The 13,222-nt window shown below is 37.0% G+C and overlaps 1 protein-coding gene across 3 annotated transcripts in view; it reads left to right on the forward strand.

Moving 5' to 3' along the window:
* Nucleotides 1–7,412: 7,412 nt before the first annotated feature.
* Nucleotides 7,413–13,222, forward strand: part of LOC142333482 (putative multidrug resistance-associated protein lethal(2)03659) — a 118,058-nt gene continuing 112,248 nt past the window's right edge. For all 3 annotated transcript variants that reach the window (XM_075380716.1, XM_075380715.1, XM_075380718.1), the window contains exon 1: nucleotides 7,413–7,591. In XM_075380716.1, the coding sequence (XP_075236831.1) occupies nucleotides 7,569–7,591 (23 nt within the window). In that variant the 5' untranslated portion in view covers nucleotides 7,413–7,568. The remainder of the gene's footprint in view (nucleotides 7,592–13,222) is intronic.

Consider the following 13,222-nt stretch of genomic DNA (forward strand, 5'->3'; position numbering starts at 1 on the left):
AATACTAAAACGGTGTGTTTGTGCTTTACCAAAATGTCTCGTATAAGAAACAGCATTCTTTATTTATTATTATCAAATATTATAGCGCTGTTTAAAGTTACTTATCGTATGCATTATGAATGTAAAAGGCGATAAAATTCATACAGGTGGCTTTACCTCTTAAGGTCGCCAAGGGTCGAACGGTGGACCCGTGTAGGGTCAAGGGAGGTAGCGCTATTGCTGAGGACGTTTCTAGTCCGTCCGCATACAAGAACGGTTGGATTGGGGCGCTCCGATGACGCATTAAGAAACCTCAAAGTATGTGAGGTGGGCGAGCGATTCAGAAGGGGTATGCGTGAGGTGCATACCCGGACTCTGATTAGGTTACAGGGAAGGGCAGTCCTTCTGAAGAGAGGCATCGGGGCGTTGTCATGACGTCTCAACGAACCAGGAGGGACCCCGATGGACAGGGCAGCGATTTTAGCTGTATGCACTAGGGTGGGTTATTCTACGGCCACGTCACTCGGTTGTGCTTTTGTTTGGCCTACGCGGTATTACTAGTGTGTTCACCGCTAAACTACTCGCTATAAATAAGGCTCTAAATATCATTAACCCTTAATATAGAAACATTCTTATTTGCAGTGACTCGTGTAGTGCTCTCCAGGCGTTAGAAAACATCTATCCCAAGCACCCTGTCGTCATTGAAATTTACGATGCGATCGCCGAGTTAGGTATTCGTAACACAGAGATAAGTTTTTGCCGGGTTCCTAGCCACGTGTAGTCCTTGATCGCGGATCCCGCACCAGGAATGGCAGCTGATGAGGTGGTTAGGTTTAGTCGGTATAGCGCAGGCATAAATACGCACTTTAATAACAACTAGCGGAACCTGTTGCGAGTCTGACACGTTGTCAATAAAGTAAAAAATTAAAAGAAAACTAATAAATAGAAAAAAATAAATATAAATGTTTATTTAAGTTAATAATCTACTGTAACATTGCTTAAGCGGCATTAATAAAACATAATTTATTTCAACATATTTAACGAACTTCCATACAGTTATTTTTCCCCTGTAACAGCCTAATAATTAAATTAATAGTGTCATCATCAGTTTTATTAATATGAATAGAATAAGCAAAAAAAATAAAAATTTTTAATGAAATAAATTAGTACTCGGCGTAGGTATCTTGCCAGTTTCAGTTTTGATTAGTATTTTCATTTATTTTCCACGGAATATATATCTTAATTATTATGTTTAAATTTATTTAAAAATTGAAATAAATGATACGTTTGATTGGAATGCGGTAGTGCGATTCAAAGTTACAAAAAGACACTCGATAAACTATTTGAAAAACGAGATAATGTTTGTTAATGTTCATATAAACAGTTATAATTAAAGTTGTTAGGAAAAAGTAATGCGATATGATAACATCGAAATAAAAACAGATACTATACAGATATCTGAAGAAATACTGGGAAAATCGAAAGGCCAGACTAATGCGAAGGAACTGAAATATGGATTACTAACGTGGTCCAACGGCGGCTTAACAGTAATGCTTGAATTTTTCATATGTAAAATAATATGGAGAACGTTTAAAATGACCGATATTTTAAAATAGAATGTTAGTGTGTAAAATGTGTGTGTGTTTGTGCGTGTGTATATATATTATATGTACGCGCACGCGCGCCCGTGTGTGTGTATGTATGTGTGTGTGTGTGTGTGTGTGTGTGTGTGTGTGTGTGTGTGTGTGTGTGTGTGTGTGTGTGTGTGTGTGTGTGTGTGTGTGTGTGTGTTGGGAGCGAGCGCGCGCGTGTGGAGTGTTTTGTTACCCGTATATTTCCTACTGCCACTTTCTTTTCGACAAGATTATGGGGTGGTGGCGAGAAAAATGCCACGCAAACCAACATTACCAAATTACAAATAGCAGGAAATATTGATATTAACAATAACCAGGTTAATAAGATGGTTTATAAATTATCATAACAGTTATGTCCATAATTTAATTTCATTGATAAAACGTGAAATAAAAATAAAACTTCATTCATAAAATACTCGTTGGATGTGTAAAAAAAAAATCTTGTCAAAAAGAAAGTGGCAGTAGGAAATAAACGTGGCAACAAAATAAGCTGCACGCGCGCGCACACACACACACATCTAACGGGTATTTATGAAAGAAGTTTTATTTTTATTTCAACTTCACAACTGCTACAATGTTAAATTATAAATTGTAATAAATTTAAATCTGTAATAAAATTTATTTCTTCTCGCTGCCACACCTACGTCGCTGAATCCAAGCAAGTCCCTTTCCACCATTTTATAGCGCTTGGAACCATAATAATTAGCTGGTGCCATATTCAGGGTTAGCTTCCCACGTGCATGCGGTGGGAAGTACCACTTCCCTTAAGCAAACCACGGATGCCGGTTAACAATGCAACCGCATCTAGGAACTCCCAAACGGTCCGCCAATGCGGCTCACGCCACGTTGACTTGGCGCTTGTGAGTGGCCAATTTTCCCTTTGATCTCTAAGTTCCAGTGTGGCCCGATCCAGAGCAGTCAAACATCAGATGTTCATTTGACAGGACCTCTACGCAGACGCACAGCTCATCGACAGCCAAGCGGAACCGAAACAGATATTGGTTCAAATTAACGTGGTTGGTGAGCACCCGGGCACCTGGCCCTTAAAAACGAGCTCGAGGCATACTATCCCCAAAATCCTGTATAAATGTGTATAAGGATCTTCCCTTAGTCGTCGTGTCCGATTCCATCTGCCATGCTTCCATCGCGAGGCTCTACAGTTTCTTTCGCAGGAGGGAGATGGACAACTGAACGAAATTTAGATCCGGTGCATTGTGATTACCGTTCGGCTCCGGTACTGGCCCGGCTCAAAACCGCATCCCAAATATTTCGGCCTCTCGGCCTCTTTTATATCTCCACATGGCTGCCCGAACAGATTGGATTGTTTTTAATGCGACCCATAGGTGATACAAACGAATTTAAAAAAAATTATATATAAAGTGAGGATCCAAAAATAAATACTAAATTAAAGAGAAAAAAAACCAAATGATATAGGGCAGTGGAAATGGTTTCGAAAAGAAAAAAATGAGTGGTGTATTTTGGAATGAATAGTAAGCTGACTTCAAGAAGTTATGGACCACATGCATGATCCTCTCCAAATAGGTGATGTTCTTTCTTTATTTTATGAGTTTAAATGAAGTGAGGTGTTGTATATTCTCAGTTTGTCCGTTTATGAGATATGTGGTTAATTGAAACCCAACCACCAAGAAACACCTGTATCGGCGATCTAGTATTCAAATCCGTACAAAAGTAATTACCTATACTAGAATTTGAACACTGGAACTCTCGGCTTCCAAATCAGCTGTTTTGGGAAGACGCCTTCACCACTAGATCGACCCGGTGGGTTGAATAGGTGACGTTCTGCTGAGTTCTAAACGCTCACTGGATTTCGAATATTTTTATACAATTAAAAGCGATTAAATATTTCTCGTTAATTAACAAATAAGCTTAGTGAGAGAATTACAAATGATGGTCATACACTTTTAATGCGATTGGTAAATTCGCTTCTTGGGTTATATATAATTTAGGAACAAATTACCATCTGCTCACTCACTTCTCTTCGGATCACTCCATCACACACGCGCGCGGGCACACGCACACACACAGTGCTACTCCAGTTGTAAAGTATCTTAGTGGAAGCGATCCCTTTTTATCACTCACAGCACCCAAATTTGGTGATAAAAATTCAAGATAAGAATGCGAAAAATGAATTTTTAATGTAATTCGGCAGCCTAAATTTTTATAGTTCAACAAAAGATCATTTTCTGCTTTGTTATTTCCAAGAAAATCGTGATATACACCCTTAAGTAAGTTTATTTTTTTTATACAAGCATGAACAGCTCCAGGAGGTGCCATCGCCTCAAACTGCCTAGTCGAGAACTGACGTTCCCCCCAGTCAGCCGGGACCCGGTCCCGGCAGACTAGACATGACGATTAATTAGCCATGTCTCTAATGAGGGGACTACGTAGAGATTCTCCCACCGGGAATCCAGTCTTGACGCCACGCCTTCATTGTAAGCGTTACCGGGGTATGGTAGCCCGGGCGACCGGGGGCGTGGTTTCGTTCCGCCGGTGGCGGTCCTGGTTGTGACTTGGAATGCGGGACTCCAAGATGAGATCCGGTTGGGGTGCGGGATTTGTCCCCGGCCTCTGCGCGGACCGGAATGAAGTTACGTTTCCCTTGTTAGGTGACCTAAATTGGTCGACTTATTTGAGTGCAGGTCTAAATTTTGATTGGTATGAGTGTAGTACTGATTTAACTTTAAATATTTGTTCGTTTTCTGAGGCAATCACAGTCACGAACGGGGCTGTCAAATCTGTACTAGGCGCAGAGTTCGCGGTTTCGGTTAGTTAGTTTGTGGGAATCATGTTAGGTTTGATGTGAATTTGTCCGTTTGAGGCCTACGTGAAGGCGAAATTTGATTTGTATTTTACTGATGAAAATGTCCGCCGAGGTATTTACATCGGTGGCATCCTGACCGAGGCCTGGCTGATGACTTTGTACATCTCATTCGGTATCTCACACCTTATATATCCAAAACTGCTGGACCGATTTTTACCAAACTCGGTCAAATTACTTCTGTATATGAGGCGTTGATGCCATTAAATTTTCAGATTAATAAGTAAGGGGGTGAGGCTGTAGAGCAAGGTCACCCTCAGTATCTCCCCAAACTTGTGGCTAAGCGGGTATACTTCGTCAATAGCACAAGGAGCGCTAGTGTTATCACTGACGTACAGCTGTTGTAGTCGTCTTCTACGTTTAAATAAAATTATAAATATGTTAAATTAAGTTGCGTGTGTAATCCGTGCATCAGAAAAAACCGCGTGGTGGGAAAGTCCTACCGCTGTTTCCAACTTTTTAAATTCTCTTCAAAAAAAGTTTTATTTAATATCCCACCTAAAAGAGTAATTTCTTTGTAATAACAGTAATAACAACAGTTGTTTGAAAACAGCCTTACCGAATAAGATTGATAAGAAGATTTGATGATATTCATCACCACTTGTGACTGTACAGCTGCTATTCCGACAAAATTATTTTGCGAATTTTCATCACAACTAAGTCATATGTTGACGCGTTTCAGATGTATTCCGTTTTTAAAACTGTCTGTACTGGCGCTTCTTCTCCTTTGTAAGGCTTTACATAGAGGTAAGTCACGCCTTTTACCCCGCTGAAATCATTACCTGATAGTCTTTCTTCCTGTTCTTTATTACCCAAACTCCCAAAACAATAAAATTTTTAAGGTTTCGGCGAGAGTTTGCCGTCAATGGAAAACATCAAAAATCAAAAATTTAAATTCAACAATTTATTTATTTATAGTTCTTCAAAAAGGTATTGCCGAATGAAAAAAGTAAACACGTCGTATTTCATTTTTCTATATTGCGATTTGAATAAATATTTTTTAAGAAAACCAAATGTCGAATCATTTTGTCTGCCGACCTGTATATACTATTACTGTTATAAATATTTCTTTTTAAATCTTCTTAAACAACCTATGTAGCCATATTCACAGTACATAGCCTTAGTCGGGCAGGAAATACTATTCAAAACAGAAATCGATGTAACAATTTGTCGTTTTACTCTGTTCACACCTGTGACCTTTACCCGCAATGTAAGTAGCATCAGTCACATTTGTGTTCTGAGAATAATGATGTCCATTATACAACTAGTGGTGAAGCACTTGAATGTTGTCTACATCTCGATAGGCTTAGCGTGCCGATTTACAACAGTACATTTGGCTCGATGAAGAAAACAATACGAAATTATTTCACCCCTCGCGTTTCCGTAGTATCATAACAAAAGGTGCAGGTTATTTTAGGAATTACATGTGAATTACGTCTAACTGCTTACAACAGTAAGATTATGAGAAGGGTAATCGGTGTTTCTAGGGTGCTTGGGGGTACAAGTGGACCCGTTTTCTAACATTATGATTCTTATATAAACCCCCGAAAGTACTTTTAATTACTGTAGGACCTAAATTTCTTTGAAACCGTAAAGTTTTTACTTGCCCCGTAAGGTTTACTGCTTTAAAAAAGAACGGTTCAAACATCACAATATTAATTTCCTCGTTTCAGCGAAGCGAGTCTGAGGAAGACAGGAAAACTTAAACGAACCCGGTGATGATACATTTCTTGGACCTAAGGAATAAAATTCCAGAACACAGGTCAACCCTACGATAAACTGTTTAATTTGTTTCGGAAAAAAATTTACCTTTCATTTATTCTCCTTCCCCTTTTCCCTTTTCAACTTCTTCATTTCTATATTTATAGAATAAAAAAGTCTGTTTTTGTTTGTTTGTTTGTTTCGTAAATATCTCGACACCGGCCCCACCTATCGGGTCAAACTAATTCAGAAACCTTCGCGAGCGTGCGCACAACTTACCAAAGTTTAATCGCAATCGGATGAACGGTTTAGGAAGGCATAAGAGACATACAGACAGACAAAAATTCATTTTTATATATATAGATAACGGTAAAGGGTTGATATCCCTTTATGATAATACAGCAGTATTATCATAAAGGGATATGAAATTCTAGAGAACAGCTGGTAATGTAATTCACATAAATTTTTTGTTAATCAGATAAACAAACTCTACACATAAGTAATTGTTTATTTTTTTAATATTAATGAATTTTAGCATGATTATCTTTCCTATATTCCGTACAAAAAACCGCAATAAATAATTACAACTAATAATGGACATTTTAATAATTAGAAAACTAATTAATTATTGTGACAAAAAATCGTACAATTTAAAAAACAAATAGTTTGTTAAAATTATCTAGTTTACAAGGTTAGGTGATTTTTTTTTTTTAGGTAGCCGTAATTAATATTAAATAGCTTTTACATAACTGAATGCCGTAATAACAGCATGTTATTACGGCATGTTATTCTTGTTTTTTAGTATTAAAAAACAAGATTAAACGTTTATGTAAATCACCTTTTTTCTATTTATTTTATTTTTAATACCGAAAAAATATACGTCATCAATTTTTAATGTACTCAGTCTTATAATACAGTAATAATTACAAAATTTATATTCCAAACCCGCCGAATTAATATAGCGATTAAATTCGTCATCGCCGAATCGGTAAATCTTTGAGACTAGAATTGTAAGGTTCGAGTCCTTGAAAAGACAGTTTCTTTTAAATGGACTAGAATGCTAGACCCTGAATATCGGTGTTCTTTGATGACGGTTAGGTTTCAATTAACCGTACTTCTCAGGAACGGTCGAAAAAGCTTATCGGTTTAGTTTTGTAGATCGACAATTAGCCTAGCGATTATGCCGGTATGTATTTTTTTTCTGCGATATTTTTTATGTTAGTTGTGGTATCATTGCTTTAACGAATGTTGCAGTTGTATTTGGCGTACTAGAGATATAGCGATCGGCAGCGCGGCTTGGTCTCTTGTTATTGTTTGTTATGCGATGTTTTAAGACTGCTTTAGCGATGTGTTAAATTAATTTTTATCTTATATTTGAATCTTAGTGTTTTATTTTTATACTGATACAGTACAGTATGAATTTTGTACGATATTCTAGGTAAGTGAAATACGTGTTATTATTAAAAGTTGTTTTTATTTTTTGGTGCCAGGTTTTTTTTCTAGATATTTTTCCCTAATTTTTTTGCTTATATTATATATTTTTTCTAATAATGAAGTGTTATATTTAGTTATAGTATTAAAAAAAAAGATCTTTTTATTTGATTTGCCAAAACGCATCGCACATTTGTCTTACTAATGAAACAAACTAATCCTTTTTGTTAGGTAATTTTATTGATCTCTAGAGAATAAAATAAAAAATTCTAATAATAAATAATACATTTCAATTTTTTAATTAATTTTTAAACAAGATTAATTGAATGAAATTTTAATTTAGTTATTTATATATTAAAAAATCATTTCGACCTTTTAATATGTTCTATTTAAGAAAATCTGAATAATTCCAGATTTATGGAGAAAAGAGAAATATTGAGGACTAAGCAGGATGTATTTGTATATGCACAGATATTAGTGGCTTTAATTATAAGCTAACGACAACGTTAAATATTTTACTTTGTTTATTGTTTAATTAATAACTAAAAAAAGAAATTACATTGATCTGTTAATTTTAACGGTGGAATACTCTAGGAATTAAATTGTAACGTACAACTTCAATGCGCTTCCGTTTTTTTCTAAAGTGGAATTATCAGCGATAAGATAATACTATTTTATTCATTTCTTTGTTCTATTTTAAGATAAGATCGTTTAATTTAAGACTTATTAAAAAAGCTAATATTAAAAATATTAAATATATTTCAATTTTTATTATTATTTATTAAAAATGTAAATAAATGGTATTTCCTTCCGTTCATTTTTTAGTGTCTATATTTATTTGTGTACGTATCATTAAATGTATTCATTTATATTATTGTGATCGATTGTTGATTTTATTTAAAAAAATTCTATATACTATTTTAAAAGTGATCTAATCTTAACTAATTTCTTATAGAGTAAATAAAGTAGAGAAAACGTTAATTTGTTAGTCAAATTCACTAAACAATTATATATATACCGTTTAGTAAGGCTGTAAGTTATATTAACATGAAGGTCACGTTTTAAAATTCAGTTTTACTATTTTATTTACTTTCAATAGATACTAATTTTTCATTTATAGCTGTTGTTCCTTATAATGATAATATATATATCATCATATAATACATTTTCACAGTTGATTTTTTATACAATACGTAATGACTTCTGTTGACATTAAAATGTAAGGAGAGATTTTCTCTCTTGTTATTTTTATTGCGTTTTATTATTTCACTTTTTCTTAATAAAAAAATTATAAGGTCTAGTTAAGGGGTCTTGGACCTTATTTTCACCCTCGGGTCGATATTTATAATGTGTACTGGCTGAAGGGCTGGCTATAATCCAGCAAAAACAATATTTTAATTGTATAAACAGAAATTTTATTTTTACAGATCTATAGCCTGCCGTCATAAGGCAAAGGGCATATCTCAATATATGATACTTTTGAGTTATAAAAATTTTTCTAAATGATGTGATCTTATTTTAATCCTTTTTTATGTAATAATTTATTAAAGAGTTGTATTTATAACTGCTGTATTTACAAATTTCAGTTCTACATCACTAAATTCACTATTACAGATACTTATTATAAACTGACAAATAACCGATGAAACTAAGTAAAAAAATAATAATTTTTTGTTTATCTTCAGTCATTTGACTGGTTTGATGCGGCTCAGCAATATTCCCTATTTATTGCTAGTCGTTTCATATCAGTATACCTTCTACATCCTACATCCCTAACAATTTATTTTACATATTCCAAACGTTGCCTGCCTGTACAATTTTTTCCTTGTAGCTGTACCTCCAACATTAAAGCGACTATTCCAGGATGCCTTAATATGTGGCCTATAAGTCTGTCTCTTCTTTTAACTATATTTTTTCAAATGCTTCTTTCTTCATCGATTTGCCGCAACACCTCTTCATTTGTCACTTTATCCACCCGTCTGATTTTTAACATTCTCCTATAGCACCGCATTTCAAAAGCTTCTAATCTTTTCTTCTCAGGTAAGAAGTTTCACTTCTATATATAGCTACGCTTCAAACATAAACTTTCAAAAATCTTTACCTGACGTTTAAATTAATTTTTGATGAAAACAAATTATATTTCTGACTGAAGGCTCGTTTCGCCTGTGCTATTCGGCAATTTATATCGCTCCTGCTTCGTCCATCTTTAGTAATTCTACTTCCCAAATAACAAAATTCTTCTACCTCTATAATCTTTTCTCTTCCTATTTTTACATTCAGTGATCCATCTTCGTTATTTCTACTACACTTCATTACTTTCGTTTTGTTCTTGTTTATTTTCACGCGATAGTTATGCGTAGGATTTCATCTATGCCGTTTATTGTTTCTTCTAAATCCTTTTTACTCTCGGCTAGAATTACTATATCATCAGTAAATCGTAGCATCTTTATCTTTTCACCTTGTACTGTTACTCCGTATCCGAATTGTTCTTTAACATCATTAACTCCTAGTTCTACGTAAATATTAAATAAAATGCAATAATTGAATAATAATAATAATTATCCAGTATTTTATATTTTAATTCTATACGCAAATATTTCTTTTGAGTACGTGAGCCACCGATTAAAGACAGACCAATGATCTGGATGGTGAAAAACGTCTGGTTTTTAATTTTGTTTATTGTCGTCATATATTAGATTTTTGTATAGACTCAGGTCGTCCTTTCCTAAGACGCGTGGTTAATTGTAACCCGACCACCAAAGTACACTGGTATCTACTGCGTAGTACTCAAATCCGTATAAAAGCAACTCATTTTTACTAGGATTTGAACCTGAGAACCTTCAACTTCGAAAATTAGCTGTTAAGCAACTGATTTGCGACGAGTTAACCGATAGACTAAAAGGTGTATGTCACTTGAATGAATTGATAACTTTTAACTGCATGTAAGAAAGTTTTGAAACGGTTAAATAATTTACGGTTTATACAATTTTGGCGTGCATTAAATTTAATAGCGATATTAAGAAATACGTATTAGAAAGTAAAAGTAGTTTACAAATCTCGGGTTCTGCATCAAAAAAATCATCCTTACTTTCAAAGAAAGTTGTAGGTCCAAGGGAGACCCTATTTTAACCTTTACTCTTTCACCATATATTTTTCAGCAAAATCCATTCTTTTACTGTGTAAATTTAACAACAAACGCATATTCATTATGGAAAATATGCTCCGGGGTTCTGCATCGGTTGCCGTAATTTGTTATTTAATGCATGTTTTTTTTGCATCCACCTCGACCGTTCTTTCACCATCGGTTTGCTTGGCATTTCTCCCATCACCACCCAATTCGGTCGCCCTAAAGCATAAGACCGAATGTCTGTGCCACAAACGGCTACAATCCTCGAAACAGTTTAGCGGCCAGTATCCTAAATAGCTCCTAGAGCTTATCAAACAGCGTGAGCGGACTAATCGTGGTGCCATACACCACCGGCTTACGTGTCCCAACCGCTCACTTATCATATATTTACTGTAACGGATAGGCGCACCCCGTCAAGTACTAAAGATATATGACATCCATAAATTGAAATTTACTTCGTCAAAGACAAAGTAAATTAACAGAAATACGCTGCCACGCCTAGGTCGCTAAATGCCAACAAGTACCTGTCCACCATATTAAAGCGCTTGTAGCCTTAAATAGCTGGTGGTCAGCCATAAATCTCTAGCAGTGCGGTAGGAGTCTTTCCCTTATGTAAACTACTGATCACGGTTGAACAAAGCAACCCCATCTAGGAAATCCCACACGGTCCGACAATGTGGCTCTCGCTACATTGACTCGCCGCTTGTGAGTACCCAATTTTTTCCTTGACCTCTAAATTTCAGAGTGGCCCGGTCTCTGGGCTGTCCAAGAGCAGGGCAGTCAAACATCAGGTGTTCATTTGACTGGACATCCCCGCAGACGCACAACTCATCAGCTTCCAGGCGAAATCGAAACAGATATTGGTTTAAATTAACATGGTTGGTAATAACTCGGGCACCCGTTGCCCTTAAAAACGAGCTCGAGGCATACCATCCCCCCAAATCCTATATAAACTTATACAAGGTGCCCTTAGTCGTGTTTGTTGTTTCATTCCAGCTGCCATGCTTCCATCGCTCTGCAGTTTCTTCCGCAGGCGAGAGATAGGCAATAAACGAAATTTAGATCCGGTGCATTGTGATCACCGTTCTGTTCCGGCATTGGCCCAGCCCGAAACCGCATCCAAAATTGCTCGGCCTGTTATCAATTTACACATGGCTGCACGAACTTTCACCACTAAATCGATTGGGAGAGCCTTTCCCAATACGGTGGTAGCCTCGTAGGAGGTTGTTTTAAAAACACATGTGCATACAATTAAGGCTCTGCGCTGGGCACTCCTTAAATTTTGAAGAAATGCTCTATTCATGTCCAATCTATGCGCCTAAACGGGCGCCGCGCTATAGGAAGACAACTCGGTACAACATGTACATTTGACGGCCAGACAACCCATAGTCCTTACGAGCAATTATCCTAAGTTTGAGCATCACTGTGACGGCGTCCGCCGCTACTTGCCTAATGTGGTTGCTAAACGGCAACATTGCATCAAACAAAACACCTAGGTACTTATGAACTCTAACTCGGCTAATTACACAGCCTTTATATGGGAGTTACGACTGTACGATAATTTGTCTGCACCCTTGAGAAGCATAAACTTCGTCTTGGGCACAGAAAGTTTTAAATTTTGAATGTCCATCCAGCCCTCCGCGGTTGACAAGGCCGCTTGCGCTCGATCATCCAGCTGCGGTCATGAATTACCACGAACTAAAAGGAGACAGTCATCGGCGAAAGTCTGGGCCGTGACCCCTTCTGGGAATGTCAATCCCAGAAACCCGTCAAATACTAGGTTCCATAGCACGGAACTGAGAATGAAACTCTGCAGGCTTTCCCTGGTGACGGATGTTTCCAAAGCTAAGTGCGCATCTTTAAACAGAGCCGTACGATTAGACAAATAGTCACGTTCGACGGCCTGCATGGATACGGGAAAATTGTGGCATTCCAACTCATAGAGGACTGAACTCCAACACAAGGAAGGAAATGCTGCCTCTATATCAATAAAAACTGCCAAAACATATTTACAGTCGGCGCTTTCCTTCTCGGCAAGAGTATTTAAAATGCAATCCTCGATGCCAACCCATTTGGTGAAGCCATGTGTCGATTTAGAAAACAATTCACGTCAATGCTTTCCCAGAGCCGTTTCACAACCAGCAATCGGCAACTTGCCGATTGTCTGCAATAGGCTGATGGATCGATAACTGCCGGCCTCACCAGAATCATTTCCTGGTTTTTAGAGCACCCTCACCAAAGCCACTCTCCAACAAGTCGGGAAGCAGCCTCAGCTAAGGCATCCCGTAAACAGCCTGCCAAGCGGCTCTCTTTTGACAGGCAGCAAAGGTAGAATATATTCGGGTGAATTTGGTCAATGCACGGTGCCTTTTTCAGTGACATTCGAGAAACCACTCGTTCTATATCTACGGGATCCACAGCCCGTACGCCAGGGAAGGGCGTAGTCCCCGCCTAACGCCGCATCCAACACTGGACAGCATGTGCAGTGACTTTGGTCCGTAACATGATTTT

Source organism: Lycorma delicatula, chromosome 12, assembly GCF_047948215.1.
Source record: "Lycorma delicatula isolate Av1 chromosome 12, ASM4794821v1, whole genome shotgun sequence".
NCBI classification, from domain to species: domain Eukaryota; kingdom Metazoa; phylum Arthropoda; class Insecta; order Hemiptera; family Fulgoridae; genus Lycorma; species Lycorma delicatula.